The following is a 24,461-nucleotide window of genomic DNA, read 5'->3' as shown; positions in this document are numbered from 1 at the left end:
CTCTCTAAACCTGTTGTGAGGACGTCTAAAGTGTGGAGCAATGAAGCTGTAGAGGAGCTAGCTTGGCCACCACAGATTGGGATATGTTTGAGGCTTCAACAGACAGTCTAGATGACTACACGGACACTGTGACGTCATATATTCATTTCTGTGAAGACAGCATCATCCCACAGCGTACCAGGGTGAGATATAACAATGACAAGCCCTGTTTCACACCTAAACTCCAGCAGCTCCGTCAGCAGAAAGAGGTGGCTTTCAGAGAAGGAGACAGAGACAGTTATAGAGGTGCAAAGTACAGATTTAGCAAGGAGGTGGCAAAGGCTAAATCCATGTACAGTTCACGTCTGCAGCAAAGGTTCTCTGCCAACGACTCGGCCTCTGTGTGGAGGGGGTTGAAAGAGATCACCAACTACAAGCCCAAAGCACCGCGTTCTATTGACGACCTGAAGCTGGCCAACGACCTGAACGTCTTCTATTCACGCTTTGAAGACAAGGACTCACACCTCCCCACACAACTGGATATTCAAACACTCTGGACCTCCCCCCTCTCACTGCTGCCCTCCCCACTCCCCCTGTTGCCCTCTCGGTCCAAGAGGAGGACGTGAGGAGACATTTCAAAAGACTGAATCCACATAAGGCCCCAGGCCCAGACTGTGTCTCTCCTGCCACCCTGAGACACTGTGCTGATGAGCTGGCCCCAGTCTTCACGGGGATCTTCAACACCTCCCTGGAGTCGTGTCATGTTCCAGTCTGTTTCAAGTCCTCAATCATAGTTCCAGTCCCCAAGAAACCACGCGTCACTGGACTTAATGACTACCGTCCTGTGGCTCTCACGTCTGTAGTCATGAAGACCTTCGAACGCCTGGTTTTATCCCACCTGAAGTCCATCACCGACACCCTCCTGGACCCCCTGCAGTTTGCCTACAGAGCCAACAGGTCTGTAGATGATGCCATAAACCTGGCCCTGCACTCCATCCTGCAGCACCTGGACTCCCCAGGAACCTACGCTAGGATCCTGTTTGTGGACTTCAGCTCTGCATTCAACACCATCCCTCCAACTTTGCTCCAGGACAAGCTTTCTCTGCACCACGTGCCCAACTCCACCTGCAGGTGGATCACAGACTTCCTGACGGACCGGAGTCAGCGTGTGAGGCTGGGAAAAAATGTCTCAAACACTCGGGCTCTCAGCACAGGATCTCCACAGGGCTGTGTCCTTTCCCCTCTGCTCTTCTCCCTCTACACTAACTGCTGCACCTCCAGCCACGACTCTGTAAAGCTCATCAAGTTTGCGGACGACACCACCCTCATCGGACTCATTTCGGATGGGGATGAGTCTGCCTAGAGGAGGGAGGTGGACCGGCTGGTGACCTGGTGCAGCAGCAACAACTTGGAGCTCAATGCCCAGAAAACAGTGGAGATGATCGTGGACTTCAGGAAAGCCACAGCCCCCCCACCCTCCCTCGCCCTCACCAACAGCCCCATCACCACTGTGGTCTGTCATCGCTTCCTCGGCACCACCATCACCCAGGACCTCAAGTGGGAGTCAACCATCAGCTCCCTCATCAAGAAGGCCAAGCTGCCTGTCCAGCTGATGGTGCAGTTCGACACGGCCATCATCGAGTCCATCCTCTGCTCCTCCATCACGGTGTGGTACGCCGGGGCCACACCCAGGGACAGACACAGACTGCAGCGCATTGTGACCTCTGCTGAGAAGGTGATCGGCTGTAGCCTTCCATCTCTCCACGACCTGCACGTCTCCAGGACTCTGGGCCGAGCAGGTCGGATCACAGCTGACCCTTCTCACCCTGCACACGGTCTATTCAAACCACTCCCCTCGGGCAGGAGGCTACGGTCCATCCGGACCAGAACCTCGCGCCATAAGAACAGTTTCTTCCCCTCTGGCGTTAGACTCATGAACACCTCATAACTCAGTCACCTTGAGCTTAACTCTGTCACTTTATCATTTTATCACGGGTCACTTTAGACAATGTACTTTGGTTTTTAATTGCACTCCTCCCACTGCACTGTTTTTTCTGTTTCTCTGTTTTTCTGTTGCACACAGCCTTTCATATTTCATATTTCTTTTTTATCTTATATTTTATCTTATTTTGACACATATGTTATATTTTATCCTAGCATTTTATCTCTTCTTAATGTTGCACCATTGTACCGAAGTAAATTCCTAGTCTGTGAATCCTGTTCACTGGCAATGGCAATAAACTTCTTCTGATTCTGATTCTGATTGTTGGATTTGTGAGAATCTACTGAATCTACTGGTACCTTGTTTCCATGTAACAATAAGAAATATACTCAAAACCTCGATTAATCTTTTTAGTCACGTAGCACTACTATTATTTTGAAAACTACTGTATATCACAATACGTGATATTTAACACCTTACACTAAAACAAGTCAGCAAAAGGTTTGATGAACCGGGGATGTCAAATTTGGGCAACATGTGTAAAACATTTTGAAATCTTAAAATTAAACAATAAATAATTAAATGCTGATGAACAAAACAATGAAACTTAAAATCATTGCATCTTACATTAAATTAAATAAACTAGAAGCACTCGGAAAGCGCAAACCTCCGCCAAGGCCATAGGGTCACTGATGTCACATGGAATACCCTTTGGCAAAGAGACTTATTCCACATCGTTTCACGCATCTACCGTCATGTTTCAGATTCAGTGGTTAACCCTCTGGGGTCCGAGGGCATTTTCTGGACAGTTCACTTGCCTGGCGTAAATGTTTTATTATTGCTGTTAACAGCTCTCCCTGCATCCCACAATCAAGTTTTATGTCTCTTTTTTCAGGACAACCTGTGCTTTCAAAATATATATGCTATAGTTGTGTTTTATAAGTGTAATAAAGCTTTACAATCAGAAATAAGAAAGGAAAAAGTAAAGCAGAAAATAATTTACCATACATATTTATTCAAAACACACAGCAAACTATAATAAACTGTTTTGACACTTGATAAAGGTAATTTGGGCTCTCGTGTGAAAGACTGTACAACAAAAAGGTTCAAACAATAAACACAAATGCAAATTTTGAATATATACAAAATGGTCTATGTGTTTTGTTTGTCTCATCTCAAAGCAATTTCTGTCTGCTATTACACAAAGGTCACATCACAAACTTCTATGAAGTTGACTGTGTGTTTGTTCTCTCCTACTTTGAAAGCAACATTCACACTTCGAGGCTCATTCAGTTTGAGGAGCGGCCCCTCCCCCTCGCTCCATTGATATGGTAAACAGTGCTTTACACTGGAGCGAGAGCTTGCCACAGGCTTATCCAGTAATATTCACAGGAAAACTAGTCGAGCAATCCTGATACTCACACACTGTCTGAGCATGTGAGATTGTATGAGAGGTTCTCCATCTGCTCACTTTCACTTTCGCTGTGTGTAATGGCGCAGGGCGCACTGGAGCAGCCAGGGGGCTATTCAAACGGGCCAACTGGTAACACATCACTCCTAAAAAACAATCTTTTGTGTGTCACATGAGGTGAATCTGCCCCACGACTGGATTTTGGAAAACCATGTGACGGTGAACCAATTCCGATTGGACACTCATTGCTCACATCATCACACAGTTTCTATGAGGAGTACAAAGATGGTGGACGGTGGCTCTAAAGTCTGCGGAGTTAACTTTTCAACAACAAAAAAAAGGAAGTTTCTATCTCATATCATTAGAAAGTTATTTATAATTTAGTAAAGCTTGGTCTCAGCCATCGTATACGACGGCATCGGCCCCAGAGGGTTAAACCCTTAAATCTTCAGCAAATATATTTATAAAGAGAAACTACATGAACTACACAAGTTTTTTTTTATTTTCTAATAAGTTTATTCATTGAGGAGAAACAAATGCTAAATTATTGTTGTGTCATAACTTAATTTTTGTTCAGCCTTTGTGACCCGTCTTCATAAAGTTAGATGCAAAAATGCTGAAAACTATCCTGCAATGATAAAGAATCCGTAAAAACATTAGTGCATCCGGATCGTGTTCCGGATCATTACCAAAATTTAATGACTTCTAAGTTAGGCCAAGATACACCACTGGTAAAAATTTCATTGAAATCCATTGAGGATTTTTTGAGTAATCCTGCTAACAAACCAACCAACCAACCAACCAACCAACCAACAAACGGACGCGACTGAAAACATAACCTCCTTGGCGGAGGTAATTATGCATTTAAACAGATGAGGAAATGTGGAGAGAAACTCACCGGGACAAGGTCCGTGTGTCTGGCAGTGGCAACTTAACATCATTACGGAGGAATTCGTAAGCTTTAGAGCTGTAGAGGTGGAGGGTCACTGCAAAGGCTCGCTGTTCTTCAGAGTAAGAGCTTGTTGGTCGCATGAAGAGGTCAGCAGGAATATCTAAATGATGAACACAAAAAAAATCATAATCCATGTACATCCACAAGTAAATTACAGACAATATTTCTCACAGTGTGGCTATGATTAATGGTCACAGCCTCTGACAAAGGATGGATTTTACTGCATGAAGAACATTGGCATTCATTCACTCATTCATTTTTCTGTCACTTATCCGTGTCCAGGTTGTGGTGGAAGCAGACCAAGCAGCTCAATCCACACTTCCCTATCATCTGCCAAGTCCTCCAACTCCTTCTGGGGGATCCACAAGCTTTTCCAATCCACCTTTGAAATACTGTGCATCCATAAAGTATTCACAGCGCTGCACTTTTCCATATTTTATATTACAGCCTTATTCCAAAATGGATGAAATTCTTTATTCTTTCCAATTTTTGCAAATTTATAAAAAAGAAAAAAAAAGAATGAAGAAATCACACGTACATAAGTATTCACAGCCTTTGTCGTGAAGCTAAAAACAGAGTTCAGGTGTATCCTGTTTCCACTGATCATCCTTGAGATGCTTCTACAGCTTAACTGGAGTCCACCTGGAGTAAATTCAGTTGATTGGACATGATTTGGAAAGGCACACACCTGTTTACATATAAGGTCCCACAGTTGACAGTGCATGAAAATTCTGTAAGGTATGTCTTCTATAATGCATTCCAATTCTAAGGTAGAACTCTACTAGTGTATACAAAGGTATATCTAAATATCAAAAAAAAAAAAAGAAAAGAAGAGTAGAGTCATTTAGGTGGCTGGTCTTGAGAACCAGGGATGTTTCTAGAGCACAAACCAAGTATGAAGTCAAAGGAATTGTCTGTAGACCTCTGAGACAGGATTGGCTTGAGGCAAAAATCTGGGGAAGGGTACAGAAACATTTATGCTGGTTTGAAAGTCCCAATGAGGACAGCGGCCTCCATCATCCGTAAATGGAAGAAGTTCAGATCCACCAGGACTCTTACTAGAACTGGCCGCCCGTCTAAACTGAGCAACAGAAGGAGAAGGACCTTAGTCGGGGAGGAGACCAAGAACCTGATGGTCACACTGTCAGAGCTCCAATATTCCTCTGTGGAGGGAGGAGAGCCTTCGAGAAGGACAACCATCTCTGCAGCAATCCACCAATCAGGCCTGTATGGTAGAGTGGCCAGACAGAAGCCACTCCTTAGTAAAAGGCACATGACAGCCAACCTGGAGTTTGCCAAAAGGCACTTGAAGGACTCTCAGACCATGAGAAACAAGATTCTCTGGTGTGATGAGACAATGATTGAACTCTTTGGCGTGAATGCCAGGCGTCATGTTTGGAAGAAACCAGACACCATCCCTACAGTAAAGCATGGTGATGGCAACATCATGATATGGGGATGTTTTTCAGCAGCAGGAACTGGGAGACGAGTCAGGATTGAGGGAAAGATGAAAGCAGCAATGTACAGAGACATCCTGGATGCAAACCTGTTCCAGAGCACTCTTGACCTCAGACTGGGAAAACAGATCATCTTTCATCAGGACAATGACCCTAAGCACACAGCCAAGATATCAAAGGAGTGGCTTCAGGACAACTCTGTGAATGTCCTTGAGTGGCCCAGCCAGAGCCCAGACCTGAATCTGATTGAACATCTCTGGAGACATCTGAAAATCGCTGTGCACTGACGCTCCCCATCCAACCTGATGGAGCTTGAGAGGTGCTGCAAAGAGGAATGGGCAAAACTGCACAAAGACAGGTGCGCCAAGCTTGTGGCATCATATTCAAGAAGACCTGAGGCTGTAATAGCTGCCAAAGGTGCATCAACGAAGTACTGAGCAAAGGGTGTGAATATTTATGTACAAGTGATTTCTTAGGGTTTTTTTTTTTAATAAATTTGTAAACATTTCAAACAAATGCATGTTGTCATTATGGGGTGTTGTGAGTAGAATTTTGAGGGAAATAGTGAATTTACTCCATTTTGGAATAAGGCTGTAACATAAAGTGTGGAAAAAGTGAAGCACTGTGAATACTTTCTGGACACACTGTATAATCCCTCCAGCTTGTCCTGGGTCTTCCTGATGGCCTCCTCCCAGTTGGATGTGTCTGGGAGTCCTCCTTAGGGAGATGACCAGGGGGCATCCTCCCCAGCTACCTGAATTACCTCAGCTAGCTCCCTCCTGTATAGTTGAGATTCTGTCCCTGTCCACGAGTGTAAGACCACATACCTGATGGAGTAATCTCACTTATGTCACTGGTATCTGTGATGATGTCCTTTCAGTCATTACCCAAACCTGATAACCATAGGTGAGGATAGCAGTGTAAATCGACTGGTAAATTGAGATCCATGTCTTCCGTCTCAGCTCTTTCTTCCGCAGGACCTCAGACGCAGCCCTAATCTGTCTGTTGATCTCACACGCCAAAATACACACACACTGGCGAAGAAGACCCCAAGATACTTGAACTCCTCCACTTGGGGCAATAACTCTCCCCTAACCCTTGTCTGTCAGAGGACTATGGTCTGAGAAATGAAGGTGTTGATCCTCATCCCGCGTGGAATCAAACCTGTCCACAATGGAGGTGAAGCCAACAGGACCACACCATCTGCAAAATCCAGAGATGTAATTCTGAGGTCACCGAACTGGACACCTAATAATTCCTGACTGTGCCTTGAAATCCTGTCCATGAAAATCCCAAACAAGACTGGTGATAAGGGGCAGCCCTGGCAGAGTCCAACACCCACTGGGAACAGGACTGACGTGATGCTGAAAATCGGGACACAGGTCCTATATTGGTTGTACAGAGATGGGATTGTGCACTGCAGCAGTGCCAGTACCGTGTACTACCGCAGTGCCCTGCTCTGCCCCCCACAGCACACCACAGGGGACCCAAGTCCACAAAACACACATAGGCTGGTTGGACATATGCCCAAGCCCCCTCTAATATACTTACAAGGGACAGAGCTGGTCCACCTTTTCATGACCAGGATGGAACTCACATTGCTCCTCTAGTACCCTGACATAGGCTTTTCGAGTGAGGCTGAAGGTAAAAACCTCTATAATTGGAACACACTCTTGAATTCCCATTTTTTGGGAATCATCACACCAGTTTGCTAATCCTGAGGTACTATCCCAGACTTCTATCTCAAGGCTAACCCTGTCCCCTCCCTGTGACTTGCCACTGAAGAGTGTTTTGACTACCTTAGTGATTTCTCTCCAGGAGATGGCATCAGATCCTTCCGAGTCTTCCATCCCTGTCTCCTCTAAGGAAGACATGTTGGGGGGTTGTGGAAATCCCTACAGTGAAAATTCCTCAAAATGTTTCTTCTTGCTGAGTAACTGCAGGATGACTCTCCTGCGAACATGGGGCTCAGATGTCAGCTCAAACAAACAGCATGGTGTCACCTTCGTGTGGACTCACCACCCACAAGGAGATAAAGGTGTCTAGTGCACTATTCTATGGGAAGTCGGCTGCAGTAAAAACCCATGCAAAGAATATTTTCAAAACTCACTAAACTTGATAATCTAAAAAGCCTGATGTGTTTCAAAGACTGCAGTATTTTACTTTCAATAAATATTCAGAATATGACTATTATCATATTGAGGTGTTATTTGGCAAATATATGGTCATAAAACCCTGTGTTGTTGTTGATCATATCGTTGTTTTGAGTAAACCTACCAGAATAAGCCTTCAGTTTGGACTGTAGTTCTTTAGTCAGCATGTTTTTCTCCTTTAGTTTCTGCACAACTGACTGAAACCTTTCATATGTTTTCTGTTCACGACTTTTAGCGTTCTGAAGAGCTTTTTCCAACTTCTCCCTCTCTGCATTTGCTTCGTCGAGTCGTGCCTTCAGGTCTTGGGGATCTGGCAGCTGATAACTGTGATCCTGTATAAGTATAAATTTGGCGTGAAATTAGTTTCATAATACATATACTGGCAACTCATGACAAAAATTCATACATTAGCAAATGTTCTATTACAAATAGTGGAACTGATCTTATGTATTAATCTTAAAATGTTCATCATATGACTATAATTTTCAACAAAACACATTCAGTGTGTTTTTTCTCACCTTATTTACTGCAGACAACACATTTTCATCCGGACAAGCTGAGCGAGATGACCGATCAACATCTTCTTCTGGTTCTGGTGCCACTTGTTTACTGGTCTTCTGCTTCATTTGTTTACCCTGTAAAAATGACCACATGTCAAAAATTGAGGAAAGCCTCTTCATCCCAATCCATTGTTAGACTTTGTACAATTTAATATTGAAACATATTCACTTTCTACTAAAAGTTTCAATGTGTTGGATTTATTGCCATCTAGTGGTAAGGTTTAAGACTGCATCTTGCCATCACTGATCACAATTTTGTTTTCCTTCACATTTTCACCCCTTTGGCAATGGGCATTTATGGGTATTTATGCTTGTGTGATAAACAATATGTATGATTCTTCATTTAACAAAAACAAGGGTTCTCAATCAAGTTAGTCTTCAAGCAATCAATAATTAGTGTATAATGGAGCAACCACTAATTCCTGTTTTGTTTTTTGCTTTTTAACTTCCGTCTTCTGGTTGCAAAATGTGAAAGACAAAGTATGTCCCTTTCTGGCTACTGAATCAACATAGTGGTCTCCATGTTGATATTTGAAGTTTTTTTAAAAAACACACAGATTTAATTTCATAATTTGATCATTGTTAAATCAGTGATGGCAGATCTTATACATATATACTATATGCTAAAGACTTGAGCCAGCTGTTATTCTGCTACATGTTGCCATCAGTCACAACTAGGGATGGGTATCGATAAGATTTTATCGATATTGATACCATTATCGATTCCTCTTATCGATCCGATTCCTTATCGATTCCCTTATTGATACCTCTTGTGAATTTTTTGTGTACTAAAAGTAGGCTTTACAGGTTTTCTATGTCAAAGGGTCAAAGAGCTTTTTCTTATCTTGCACCTGCTGTGTGGAACGATCTTCAGTCAGAGCCCGTGGACATTTTTAAGTCAAGACTTAAAGCCTATTTTTATTCTCTTTCTTATGAATAGTTTTTATTTTTTATCTGCTCTTCTTCTTTTACTTCTGTTTTTAATTATGTATCAGAATTTTTTATTTATTTATTTTAATTTTTTATGTTGAACTGTTCTATGTGAGGCGCCTTGAGATGGCTTTTGTTGTGATTTGGCACTTTATAAGCCCATTAAATTGAAATTTAATTGAAACTGAACAACATTTTATTGAGTCTTAAAGTAAATAAATATGAAATTGGTTACTGGATCCTTAAACTTTGGACATAATAAACTCTACATGGTGGATCCTTGATTTCTGGACATAAATAGAAGTAAACAAAATCTGTAATTTTTGTCAAAAGCATTTCCTTTCAGACATTATTGGCATGAATGTCTTCCCATGCATCTGAGCTGAGCTCTTGCAACTGGCTGCGCTGCACGTCAGAATGTAATTTATAAAGAACGCAGCACGTCTCATTTTGGTAGGAAAAAAAGTTTTAGTCAATTGTAGTTTCTTGTCTGTATTACGTTTGTAAGTGGTGTCATTTTATTCAAAGCGGCAATTCGTTTGAAATTATTAATTCTGACTGGACTCTGTCTTGGCAGAGAGCTGCGCAGCGTTTGGAGCTGTGCCAACTGAACAGAGGACAATTCTCGCTTCTTGACTACAACAAGGCAAGACTCCCAGTTAGTGACTTTAATCCACACAAAAGTGGCTCATGATATTTTAATGGCTTTGAGAGGGGTTAAGAAGCGGACTTGCCGTTTCTGACGAGCAGCGAATCAAAGAACCATTAGCCAGTGGATCGAAGCATTGTTTCATTGGTTCACGCTTCAAAGAGGTGTCGCGCTGCAGAAACGGTTGATTACAGAGCTGCTGCAGGGTCTGTAATCAACGTAGAGGAATTATCATTTTCCCGACAAACACCCTCAAAAACAATGGCTGCTCTGAAGGACTGATAAGAAAATCGTTAAGCAAAAAGGCTATTGATAATGGTGGATCGAATCATTTCTTAACAATACTCGAAAAGAACGGGTTCTCAATACCCATCCCTAGTCACAACAGGAAAGTGTAGCTTGAATGATAGTAGTTACTTCATAATTACTTCCAGCCGCTAGCCCTAAGCTTCACTAACAGACCCAGTCATTAGATAAAGTTGAGGCCGAGACCTGTTCTGTTGCTAATAAAATGAATTTAAAGGGTTAAGAAGCATAATACCATACTCTGCCAGTGTACTATCCATACAAGAGGGAGAATACATGCGTGTTAATTCTGGACTTGAATGTCTCTACAGAATCTGACTGTTTTATTGTCATAGGAGATCATTCCACAAAACGGGGCATGATAACAGAAGGCTCTGTGGCCCACCTGCTTTTTATTCACCCTAGGGACACAAAGTAGTCCTGCGTCCTGAGAATGCAGAGCCAGGGCCGGTATGTAGGGTTTGATTAGGTCAGCTAAGTAGGGAGGCGCTAATCCATGAATAATTTTATAGGTTAACATCAGGACCTTAAAATCCAACCTCACAGAGACAGGAAGCCAGTGATGAGACACTAAAATGGGTGTAATGTGGTTGAACTTTTTGCTTCCTCTCAGGATTCTGGCAGCAGCATTTTGAACCAACTGGAGACCTCTAATGCTGGACTGCAGTAAACCACAAAATAGAACACTGCAGTAGTCCAGTCCAGCAGAGACAAATGCATGGATCAGGGTCTCTGCATCACCCATAGACAGGATGGGATGAATCTTCGCTATGTTTCACAGGTGGAAGAAAGCAGTCCTCATAATATTTCTAATGCGTAGGTCAAAGGACAGCGTGGGATCAAAAATCACGCCAAGGTTCTTCTCTTTGTCAGTGTGATGTATGACACATGAGCCAAGGTTAAGCATTAGCTGGTCAAACTGATACCAATGTTTCACTGGACCAAGAACCATCATTTGAGTCTTGTCAGAGTTGTCTGAGTCCAAGAGTAAGAAATTGAAGGATATCCAGCTTTTCACTGACGCAAGGCAATCCTCTAAGGACTTTATGTGTACGAGATTACCAGCAGTTATCAGCATGTACAACTGAGTGTCATCAGCATAGCAATGAAAAGTAATCCCAAAACTCCACAGTATGTGCCCAAGGTGTGCTATATAAAGGGAGAAATGCCAGTGGCCTAAGATGGACCAATGTGGAACCCCATATTTCATGTCACTAAGGTTAGAGGTAGTGTTTGTGTACAAGACACAATGAGAGAGACTGACTAGGTAAAATGCCAACCATGCAAGGACATTCCCAGTAATCCCAAAATAATTCTCAAGTCTATCAAGTAGAATACGATGATCCACCTTATCAAACGCAGTGCTAAGATCTAACAGCACCAGGACCATAGTGGTGTCTGAATCCATAGCAAGCAGTTCATTTACCACTTTAGTGAGAGCTGTCTCTGTGTAATGATATTTTCTAAATGCAGACTGCAGTGGCTCAAAGAGATTATTCTCAGTAAGGTGGTCCAGGAGCTGCTGTGAATACATTTTTCAGAATTTTAGAACAAAATGTTAGGTTTGATATCTGCCTGTAATTTTTCAAGAGACAAGGGACAAGATCAAGTTTCTTAAGTAATGGTTTAATCACCGCAGATTTGAAACATTTAGGAAGAGATCCCGAGGTTATTGACAGATTAATATTTCCAACATAGTAGGCCAAAGAGTGGGTCACAGGTCCTTAAATAGTTTTGTTGGTATAGGGTCAAACAGACAAGCTGCGCTTTTAGCAGACATGACAAGTTTTGTCAGCACACCAAGTGAAATAATATCAAATTCAGTAAATCTAGGTAATGTATCAGTGATGGCACCCACCTCGATAACAGGGGGTAGTGGCCGGACTAAAGCATACTGGGATATATTTAACCTAATGCCATCTATTTTCTTCTCAACGTAATCTAAGAAATCTTGGGCTGTAAATGGAGGGCGACTTACAGGTGGTTGTCCATGAATAAGTGTTGCCACTGTGCCGAACAGGACCTTTGAGTTATGCCTATTTTTGTTAATCAAATCCAAGTAATAGGCCCGCTTTGTAGCCGGTACTGCATGCTAATACTCAAGAATAGCATCACACCAGGCGAGGTGGAATACTTCTAGTTTTGAACTACACCATTTTCTAAACCTCTAGACTTATGCTTAAGGCCACATCATTGAACCAAGATGAGTGTGTATTGAGGGGCTGCAATTTTAATGTAGGTGGAGCAAACATGTTGAGTGTAGTTAGCAAGTGACATCTCACCTTGTTCACTGGAGACAATGCTTTTTTATCTGGACCAGCTGATCGAGATGACTGAACTGAGTCTTCACCTGACTGTGTCCCAAATCGCTTGTTTGTACTCCTCTTGGATCGTTTTGCCTGTGAACATACATGTAATATTTGTATATTAAGATGTCTAAAAAACTGGGGCAAGCCCCTTGGTCACCATCCATAGCAGGCCCTTAGTCAAACTAACTAGCACACTATTTATTTTGATAACATCGAAAGTATTTAGAAGATTGTACACCATTTTGTTAATTATTTGAAATGGAAATGAAATTTCTAAAACACGTTACTTATATTCATACTATGCTGCCATGTTAACAAAAAACAAAAACAAAAGAGCCAGTCAAATGTTATTTCGTGACAATAATCTTGCTGGAAATAACAGTAGAAAATCATAACATGAACAATAGTAGTTGCTTATTTACAAAATGTTGATTCCTACATGTAACAACAAATTTTCAATTCCATTGTTTTGTATGTGTATTTGTATAATTTATGCATGTATGTGTGTCATAATTGTGATTAATCCTGTAACACTGGAATAATGTTTTTAATTCAGCCACATGGGGTGGCACCCAGTACATCCTGAGTGCCAGTCCCAAGTCCAGAAAAGTGAAGAGTGGAGAAGGAGGCGGGGCTTCCAACAATTTTCTCAATATTTCAGCTACATGGGGTATGCAGCCAGTACATTCTGAGTGCCGGCCCCAAGACTGGAAAAACGAGTAGGGTTGAGTCAGGCAGGTTTGTGCAAAATTCTGAACTTAATTGAGAATGTCTCCCAAATTCCAATTCAATTCCATGAATTTGAATTTAATTTGAATTGACAGACAAACAGGAAGTAGATTGAAATTCAAATTTAATTGAAAGTTGAATTGAAATTCCATTCAATTTTTGGTATATTCCAGAATCATACAGTATATCCCATACATGACTGTTTTACATATTTCATGCAAATATTATTACTATCAACTTAATGTACACATTAAATTTGTAGCAAATGTTTCTCATCGACACCAGAAAACCACTGAGCCATCTGCAAGTACTGCCTACTCCAATCTGTGGAACCATCAAGGCAACTTAAAATTTCAAAAGGCATCTACAAGTTAATTAAGAGATTTGTTATTTGACATTTATTTTGATAGCCATGGCACTGGTATCAGTGTTGGGATCATAATTCAAAAACAAATGAATTAAAAATTACCTCTTGAAACATGTAGTATAACTTATTTCCTTGTGCATTAGGACCCTCTCTCTCTAGATAACCGCCACACTAGTTAAACCCAAATGAGCTTCTCACTTTCCTAAGTCTGAACCTTCTTACTTAACCTTGGGACATGTCTTGAAAGCAAAGCACTCTTGTAGACAGACATCTGAGCACAGCATTGTGTTTGAATTCGACTTTTTATTGATTCTGTAAAGCTTCTTTGTGAAAGTCTCTGTTAAAAGCACTATATACATAACATTTTATTGAATTTATTATGTTTTTCTTAAAAACCTCTCACATTCAAATCACCATCAGGTGACATCAGCTATAATTAAGAAACCGGCAGAGAATCCAGTAGTCTTCACATGCAGTGTTAGGGAGTGTAATGTAATTAAAGAATTTCAAACAGTAAGATGTTACTGAATTGTATTTCAGCCAAATGTAATTAAAGTAATTCTAAAGTAAGGAATTGCATCCTACAGTAAATATTAAATGTACACTGCACTTGTAAATTACTTTTTATTGTGACTCACCTGCTGTAGTCCATATTTATCAAGAAACCAAATCAGTTGTAGAATACATTACACTATACTCTCTTGAGAACATTTTAGGTTGAGATAAATGATATGGCTTTGCTGATGACAGTGGAAACATCCCGAAATCTTGATTGAGTCTGCAACCATTAGTCACACAACCCAACCAAACCACGATACAGATGTTGGTCATCCTCCAGCAACAACTTCAAGCGCTAAGTGGTCAACAACCGACACATGGCAACTTGTTCTCACCGACAGCATTGTGACATACATTGCAATGGGTCTGTTCTCTCTTTCTACTGTTCAAAATAAGGATTTTATGAATATGTTTCTACTGGCCCAACCATCTTTCACAACGCCATCCCGAAGAGCTCTCAGCCAGAATCTTATCCCAAAACACTCAGACTGTGTAAAAACACATCTGGCTAGTCTGACAGGAAAAAAATCACCACATCTGCAGAACAACAGACCTATGGTCAAATCCATCAATGAGGTCATTCTATGGGATGATGGGCCATTTTATTGTTGATTTCGATTTGCAGAGCATTGTGCTGAGCTGTCAGCATTTTAATGGGTGGGATGCAGCTGAGAATATTTGTCAGGTTTATGAGGATGTTCTTGAGAATTTCAAAATTCAGAACAAGGTCTGTTTCATTGTCACTGGCAATGCTTCAAATACGATAAAGGTATTCACGCTGTTTCCACCAATTCATGAGGGTGAAAAGGACGAGAAGGATGACACCTCTGATCTAGAAGTGGTCAATGTAGAGGAGGAAACTGCACTGGGTGATGGTTCTGTCCGGACCCGTGATCAATCTCTAGGGAGGTGGTGGTGTAACGGGTTGCACGTTGGACTGGGATGCCAGCAATACGGGGTCGCTTCCCGATTGCAGCCACGCTCCCAACTGGCACTCTTAACAACAGTGCTGGGGAGGAGTGAGAGACAAGTGATGTGGGCCCTTCTGGAAATAAGTCTTTCGTTGAGACTTTCGTTGGTTACCCACGTTAAATAAGAGAACCTCACCTTACCTCTGATAAATTCACAAGAATAGATCATTTTCATAGAACATTTTTTCCGACAGTCACGGCTATCCACCCTTTTCAGGTTTCAAATCCCACAAAACCTCGGAGAGGTCGCCACGTTGCGAGATCTCAGTAACATTGAGAACTGCACTGAGACGCTCTGATCACGCTGCACTTTAACCGCTGCACACGGACAACACCATTAACATAGCAACATAAAACTATTTTTATATTGTGCCTAAAACTCTCATATATTCTCTGGGTTTATAGATGTTGTTATTGCATTTGTTTTATGTAAACATGGGAGAATCACAGGCTGTCTCTCCGTTATTTTCAATGGGAGCTGCTGTGAGCTACACTCGCTTCCTGATCATGTCGTTCTGGGAGAAAGTGAAGTTTGCTCTTTAACGTCTTCATTATTGTTCTTTACAACACTGTTTGTCCTCTTTGTTCGAGACTAATATATATAATATGTCTGAAATTCGGTTTGCGCTTATTAAATTCCATGCAGATTAAATGTAGCAGACACGGATTATTTGTTATAATTGTTTTAGCAAGTTTTCAGGGCATCATGCAGCAGTCTCTTATTAACGTGATGAAAAGCATAAAAAATTACAGTTTTGTAGTATAATATTCATTTACAATTGTCATCATGTGGATTCTCTATGTTGTTTTGGCTGCAGCGACTCTCTGGCGTGCAAGGGATTATGGGATACGTGAAAACCCTGAATAAACAGCGGGTGCTACTATTCCAGTTAATACGACAATAGCCTCACTCAGTTGAGCTAATCAAATCATTTGTTTACCCTGCGCACCACTGAACTCTACACTACGTGGAATGGGCTCGATCGATCGCTGTACCTTGATTTGTCGCTGAGGCGTGAAGCTGGCGGAAGTACAGAAAACGCCATCTTGTATCCCCCAGAACTTTGAACGCTGATATAAAAAAGACGCTCGTAGCACACGCACAATTTAGATTAACATTCGCCAATTTAGCTTTGTTTGATTGGATTTAGCTTTGCTTGCACCGCAAGATGCCGTCTTGTGCTGCAATTAACTGCATGAATCGTGATACTAGTGAAAATCGTGGGAAAGGACTTACATTTCACAGGTATGTCCCAGCCATACACTTTCATGTTTGTTAATCAAACTGTGCCATGACGCTGACGACTACACTCTAAGAAATAAAATGTTGAATTAAATTGATAAAGGTAACGTAACTTTTTCCACATAACTTTGTCAGTTAAGTGCAACACAATATTGGGATTTAAGTAATAATGTTTCATTCATTTCATTCATTCAAGTCTCAGGAATTGGTTGTACATTGGTGGTGTTGTGGTAGAGCTTGATCCTTGAGTAGATAAATGTAGATACCATCATTTTTTTAATCTTTCAACATTCACATCAACAAACCCGAACCTTGATTTTCAGTTTTGCTTCATTATTATGAGTTTTCCATGCAGTTGACAGGTCAGATTCAGTAATATACATATATTATACAGTAATACATATAATATATATAATAATACGAGTATAATAATAATATAATATTATAATATATAATATATGCAATACAATATAACAATATAATAATAATACATATATTATATAATACATATAATACATATATACGAGTATAAAACATGTAATATACATTTTGAAATATTCTGCCTCTAACTTGGTCTGGCTTCTTTGAAAATGTCAACTTCTATAGCGCATTATCAAATAATATTACTATACTATTTTTTTTATATTGGATAAAAATAAGATGCTGCTCCATCTCATGATGAAAGTGCGTACACGCTCTGCACATACATAAAAAGGTATTTTTCAAAATATGTTAATCAGATGCTGTAAAGATTTGAAAAAACAACTGTAAACAACTCATTTAAAATTGGGCCACTGCTCTAGTTGTATTTTGTTGTTTCAGACACTAAAGCTGTCATATAGTTAATTTTCAATTTGATAGAGTGTACAGTGACGTGTGAATGGATTGACTGCTTTTCATCACCTGTGATTGTGATTTGTTGCAATGTTCCTACTTCTGCAAAACTATAATACATTCTAATATTTACTTTAACTGACCAATTACTTGTGTGCCTTTCTGCGTGTGTGCACGACATTAAAAAGTAGAGCCCGACCAATATATCGGCCGGCCGATATTATCAGCTGATATAAGCCCTTTTCAAAGTACTCACTATCGGCCGAAATTTTGCCGATAGAACGCCGATAATTTCTCATAAACAGAACAGTTACTGAAATAATGTTTGTGTCGGCAATGTAAAATGTCATTGCACCGATTGTCCAGCAGATGGAGCTCTGACTCCATTCAACTGAGAGCTGCTTACACCCCTGCTTAAATGTGTTCATCACCGGCCCCCGTAGTTCGCTGTCACACTGCACTGATAAGTTTATAAGGATGTTGTTTGTAATAACTTTGTGATTACATTCACCCCACATTTCTCCCGTTTCAGTTCAACTCAGTTTGATTAACTCAGTTTATAGTAATGTGTCAAATGTGCTTCATTGCGTCGGTCACACTTTTTATTAAGCCCACATTGTGCAGACCTTATTTCTAGCACGAAAAACTTTCGTTTACTGCTAAGAGGTTGAAACATTCAGCTGATCAGCTGATTTATCAGCTATCGGCAAATCAGCCGATTTATCGATTATAGGCATTTTTTTCATCCAAATATCGTTATTGGCATCGGCCTCAAAAAATCCATATCGGTCAGGCTCTATTAAAAAGTATTTGTGCGTTTGATTGTGGATGATGTGCACCGTTTGGGGGGTGTTTCGAGTGTGTGTGTTGTGTTAAATGAACATTATGTGTGTATGTGTGTGTGACTGTGTGTGTCAAATGAACATTATGTATGTGTGGGGGGGCTTTGTGTGTTCACAAGCGCATAATATGATAGAAAGTATTCAAATAGTGTTGCACTGCGAGCTTATAATCTCCATAGATTTAACAAGTTTTTGTTTCTATTTACTTTAGTAATCTATCAAAAAATAACTACGTGTACAAGTCTTATAAATGGCCTTAACAGAGCTTAATGATATTACATAACAACTCGATGAAGGGCTTAATTCTGCAGAAATTGGTGAGTTTGACCCTATACTATTGACCTGATTCCACTGTGCGGTGTTTGCGCCTTTTGGGGGAAGCAAGATGGCCGACAATGCAGCGGCTTGACTTCGCTCACTCAGCCGTGACACCCATTCCACGTAGTGTAGAGTTCAGCGCTGCGCACGCACCAAAGCAGAGAGGAAGAGACAGCGATAAGTTACCATAGACATTATATACGTAGACGCCTCATGGACTGCCGCTGCCTATTGCAGCTGACGTATCTGCGCGCTGCCATCTTGGATGAGTCCCTATTGCGCCCCCAGTGCATTTATTTACACTGGGGGAGGTGCATCCCCAACTACAATAATCAACAATAACTACAATAATAACTACAATAATCCGTAACTCATCAAATTTTTACCCAATTTTCCCACGGTTTGGTTTGTTTGAAACAGCAGAGATTCAGTTACGATACAGGATGCTGTCACACATAAAAAATGCGTACTTACAAGGTTTTAGTATCATCATCACTAATTCCTAAACATGCAGAAAGACCTAACGGTAAAAAAAAACATGTTTAGCAAAGTGTGAAATTAACTTTTGTTTTACATATGAATCATAGCGATCTTTGTTAGCATATAGAGTAAAAATACACCTACTCTTTGGAGATGAGATGGGAAGTTGAAGACAGATGGGATCGCACCAGCTCTAAGTCTGACAATCTGACCCGTTCTGTCAAAACTATCAGGCTCGAAGTGCTCACTACAGAGCTTTGACCACTCAGTCGCAACAAAACCCTCCCGTCTTATAGCAACTTGCCATTGCCTCCTCAAGTCTGTATCACTGGGAAACCTTTAAAAAGAAAAGAAGAAAAAAAAACAAAACAGCAAGAGTAGTAGCTGCATTTCCATTCACCAATTTTAATGTACATTTTGATTTTGTCGTGAAACAAAAGCACATAAGTGGATAGAAATGCGCACAAATGCACTCTTCCTTTAAAGAAAAAAATCGCTTAAGAGTTGTGATACTTGTTGGACACCAGTTCCTGCGGCAATAACGTTACACTAAGATAGTATACCGTCTGATACAATAACATATCACAAATGGTAAAATAACCAAAATTATTGTTCAATCTTACTTGTGAAATGTAATCCCACGCGATCTGGTTTCTATACTGCACCGGTTATTGCAACCGTAAGCAGCACAAAATACCGGCATATTTGCTCACTCCGGTGAAGAGACCAATCCAATATGGCGGCGACGTTGCAGCAAGTTATGAGGCGTCTACAGCATGGCTTGCTCCAAAAGAAGGAAGGTTGATGCGGACTCCAGTTGTTTTAAAGATGAACAGACACACTTATGTTCATTCTTTCGGAAGTGGTTCTGTCCGTACCCGTGACTAATCTCTGAAAAATTCACGAGAATATATCATTTTCACGGACCATTTTTTCCGGCGGTCGCAGCTGTAGACAGCGGGCGCTCCTACTCCAGTTAATACGACAATAGCTTCACTCAGTTGAGCCAATCAAATCGTTTGTTTACCCTGCGCGGCACAGCGCACCGAGTCGGGTATGGCTGCAGCCATGGACATCCCATAATAGACAGGCATTTTGGTCACATGACCTGGAGCGCTGAGCCGCCCATGTTGGAAGGTTGAAGCGCTGCAGCGGTCTCCCGCTGTCAGTTTAAAATGCTGGATCTGCGCTTGTAATCACTGTCGATTCTCTGGCCGACATCTCTGCCGTTATTTACATTTAAGGCGTGAAAACTTGGGCATAGGTCAATTCAGATACGTAGATTCGATTTCAGTCAGATTTATCATAAGTGTTGACCGTTTCTCCCTATAAGGCTGCGAAAGGAGCCTAAAGTGGAGCTCCTGTCAATAGAAAAGTCAAGTCAACTCTGACTGAGACCTCATTTTTTTCTCTGTGTTTTGACAGTGAAGGATTAGTATACAAATAATGAATGTTTATGAGTTCAATGGTACGAATACTTCATGAGGTGAAAGCTTTCACCGAATTAAATATTCGTACCATTGAAAGAATGTAAAAACATTCATTATTTGTTTTATATAACGGCTAAAATAGATCCTTGTCATTTGATATTTTATTAATTTTTAAACAACAGAAAAGGGACTTACATTTTTGTGTTCTATTGTGACGTATAGTCCAGTGATGCTGTGCACTGACTTCGGACTTCCATAAAAAAAAAAAGACTGTAGTTTCTCAGTCCAGCCAAAAATAACATCAGCGTTTCATGTTAGCAGCTCTTCATGCATCCAGACGGCTTTGGATTTTGTGTGTGTGTGTGTGTGTGTGAGAGAGAGAGAGTGTGTGGCGTCAGTTAACTCAATCAAATCATGTCGCTGTCCCGTGCGCAACAGGCTCGGTCGAGCTGTGGACCTCCTCAGTGCAGAGAAAAAAAAAAAGTCACGAGCGTGTGCGCATGTGCACGAGCATGTGTGCGCATGAATGAGTATGCACGTGCGTGCTCGTGCACGAGGATGCGCGCACATGTGTATGCGCGGTCACATATGCGCGCGTGCACGATGCCGCGCATGTGCGTGTGCACGCAAAAGTGCAATGGTACCGAACGTATGGAACCAAATTTGCACTCTAAATGGAACCAAGCCGCACTGTGAATGCAATGTAACACAAATAGGATGAATTAATCCATGTCACGTGACATACAAAGCACCAATCAAATGACAAGAATCCACTCAGCCGTTATATAAAACGAAATCATGAGCGGAATAGGCAGAACAAGAGGTAAAGCCAGAGCCAAGGCGAAGACTCGCTCCTCTTATTTTTTTTTATCTCTTTTCTTGAGAGTACTGGAAAACACAACCATGCAGTTTTAGTTTAAATTAAATTATTTTTTTTTTTTGATAAATGTGCTGGTAATACTCCCCCCCCCCCTTACGTCTTAAAGAGTTTTTTGGTACTGCCAATTCGTTGGCTAATTCTGACGACTCCACTGTTCAAGATACTGAAACTAGAACTGAAATACAATCACTGGAGCAACTTGGTGCGCAGAATGACCAATCATCTGATGGTACACATAAACCATCTTTTAAAGGTAAAAGTACTTTTACGCCTCCACATAAAAGAAATGCATCTATTGACACTTCTTGCAGATTGGTGGAGCATGACGTTTCTCAACTTCTTATCTCCAAGAGACAATATAAAGTAGTGGACAATTTAACCAGAGCCCAAAGGATGGAACTGGAGGCGCTTAAAAAAAAGACCATTCCATAGTCATTAAAAGCGCTGATAAAGGGTGAGCGATTGTTATTATGGACCGTAGTATGTATGTACAGGAAGTACACAGACAACTCATTAATAATGTTTTTTTATAAAAAAAAACTTCAGTCTAACCCTACAACAGAATTTAAAGGGAAAATTCAAAACATTCTGGATCACCTGTTAGAAACTCACCAGATCAATAAACTTGAACACTCTTTTATGACAGTGAGCTGTCCAGTAACTCCTGTTTTGTACGTTCTTCCTAAGATTCATAAACAATATACGGATATGCCACCTGGTCGGCCGATTGTATTTGCTATGGGTTCTTTAACAGAAAATATTTCGGCCTTTGTGGACCAGTTTCTTCAACCTTTGGTCTGTTCCCTGCCATCCTTTATTAAAGACGCAATGGATTTTTTGAAATTATTACATACTATAACTGTTTCGGACCAATGCTTTTTAGTGACTAGAAGAAACCGCTTTGTCCTCTGCAGGCAAAGAAGAATTGGTCATAGAAAAGACAAAAGTTAATTTCTTTTGACCCCATACTGATACGCTGGCAATATCACCCAAGTCATCCAGAGGCAAACAGTTTTAACTTATGGTTAAAATTTTAACCAAACTAATTTCGGACAAGTTATTTAAATTCATGTCAGGTTTGAAGTTTTATAAAGTAGAAATATCAGATATATGTTTTAGTTTTAAAGTAATGTACTAATTTTGAAGGTTTTAGTGTGGACATGCTGTGTGAGGTGCATTATGGGTAATCTCAGTACATTCACGACAAAAGAAATGCATTTGAGACACTCTGATCAGGCTCCACACAGACAACAGCATTAAACTCTTTGAATAGTGTGCCTAAAACTCTCGTGAATATACGAGGACTGTCCATAAAGTAACGGTCCTTTTTCTTTTTTTCAAAAACTATATGGCTTTCATTCATATGTTTTTACGTCAGACATGCTTGAACCCTCGTGCGCATGCGTGAGTTTTTCCACGCCTGTCGGTGACGTCATTCGCCTGTGAGCACGCCTTGTGGAAGGAGTGGTCCCGTCCCCTCGTCGGATTTTCATTGTCTGGAAATGGCAGAATGAAAAGGACTTTTTTTCCATCAGAATTTTTTCAGAAACTGTTAGAGACTGGCACCTGGAAACCATTCGAAAAATTTATCTGGCTTTCGGTGAAAATTTTACAGGCTTCACAGAGAATAAGGACTTTAACTACAGGTTTAAGGACCCCTTTAAGGACGCTCGGCGCGCCGCGCTCCAAGCTGCAACGACGAGGCACTAACCACTGGATCATTTCTAAACGGATGGCTCTGTGGATACGAGACCGTCGTGTGCTCTTTCTCTGGTTATCACAAGAGCTGGACTTCAGCCATTTTCCGGCAGATTTCACTTTTAACAAGAGATTTTGTCATGAAAAGCCGCGCGGAGGCTTCGCGCGTCACGACTGATTCGCTTTGGAAGCGAGACAAAGGAACACCTCTGTTTCAGAGTGTTAGAGGACAAGTTGGGACATGTCCAGCTCTCCACAATTTCTCTTATACTCACTCGACTGGTAAGCACTGAAAGCCGAGATAGGCATGGGTTTGCTTACCAGCCCAGGATCAGCGAATCGGTCCTGACGCGCGAAGCCTCCGCGCGGCTTTCCATGACAAAATCTCTTGTTAAAAGTGAAATCTGCCGGAAAATGGCTGATGTCCAGCTCTTGTGATAACCAGAGAAATTGCACACACACGACGGTCCCAGCTCCACACAGCGATCCATTTAGAAATAATCCGGTGGTTCGTGCCTGTCGTCGCGGCTCGGAGCGCGGCACGCCGAGCGCCATTGTGGGCCGTCCTTAAAGCTGTAGTAACAGTCCTTATTCTCTGTGAAGCCTGTAAAATTTTCACCGAAAGCCAGATAAATTTTCTGAATGGTTTCCAGCTGCTTGTCTCTAACAGTTTCTGAAAAAATTCTGATGGAAAAAAAGCCCAAATCATTCCGCTATTTCCTGACAATGAAAATCCGATGAGGGGACTGGACCACTCCTCCCACAAGGCATGCTCACAGGCGAATGACGCAATCGACAGGTGTGGAAAAACTCACACATGCGCACAAAGGTTCAAGCTTGGCTGACGTAAAAACATATGAATCAAATCGATATGGTTTTTGAAAAAAATAGACCTCGTACATACATACATACATACATACATACATATACATACATACATACATACATATATATAAGATGTCTGAAATTCAGTTTGCGTTTATTAAATTCCACGCATCTTAAACGTAGCAGACAAGGATTATCTGGAATTTTTTTTCACGGTCTCTACTGTCATAGTGTTCATGGCAGTATGAGCATCTGGACACCAGTAGATGGCAGTGTTCTATTTATTTTGACCCCAGTTATATCTGACGGTTGTCAAATCAGTTCACAACTTGACTTTTTGGCTTTTTGCAAATGGCTTTTTTTTTTTACCAATTAAAAAAAGGCATATTTTACAAAAGCACATTTATATGTAAACACCAACACACAGACCTCACATTAATGTGTTGGTTTTTACATAGAATGAATGAGTCAACCAATCAGTGTTAGCAGAGGCACATTTTACCCATTATCCCTTTGACATCTGTCTGTGTTTGTTACAAAACTTCAGAATTAGTGCATTATTTAAAATTAAAAGATATATGTTATATTTTAACTTTGTACAAATGACAGAATTGACATTAATGGAGTTATTCTATCTG

The 24,461-nt window shown here is 41.0% G+C and overlaps 1 protein-coding gene across 1 annotated transcript in view; it reads right to left on the bottom strand.

Moving 5' to 3' along the window:
- The window catches only part of LOC117514447 (THAP domain-containing protein 6-like), a 41,484-nt gene that overhangs the window by 3,825 nt on the left and 13,198 nt on the right, over positions 1–24,461 (bottom strand). The window contains exons 3-6 of the mRNA XM_034174917.1: positions 12,622–12,738; positions 8,413–8,529; positions 8,019–8,226; positions 4,231–4,384 (exon numbers count right to left, since the gene is read on the bottom strand). Of these exons, the coding sequence (XP_034030808.1) occupies positions 4,231–4,384; positions 8,019–8,226; positions 8,413–8,529; positions 12,622–12,738 (596 nt within the window). The remainder of the gene's footprint in view (positions 1–4,230; positions 4,385–8,018; positions 8,227–8,412; positions 8,530–12,621; positions 12,739–24,461) is intronic.

This window comes from Thalassophryne amazonica, chromosome 7 (assembly GCF_902500255.1).
Source record: "Thalassophryne amazonica chromosome 7, fThaAma1.1, whole genome shotgun sequence".
NCBI lineage: Eukaryota > Metazoa > Chordata > Actinopteri > Batrachoidiformes > Batrachoididae > Thalassophryne > Thalassophryne amazonica.
Note: the sequence above shows the minus strand (reverse complement) of the source record. Positions and strands in the feature narration are given on the sequence as shown.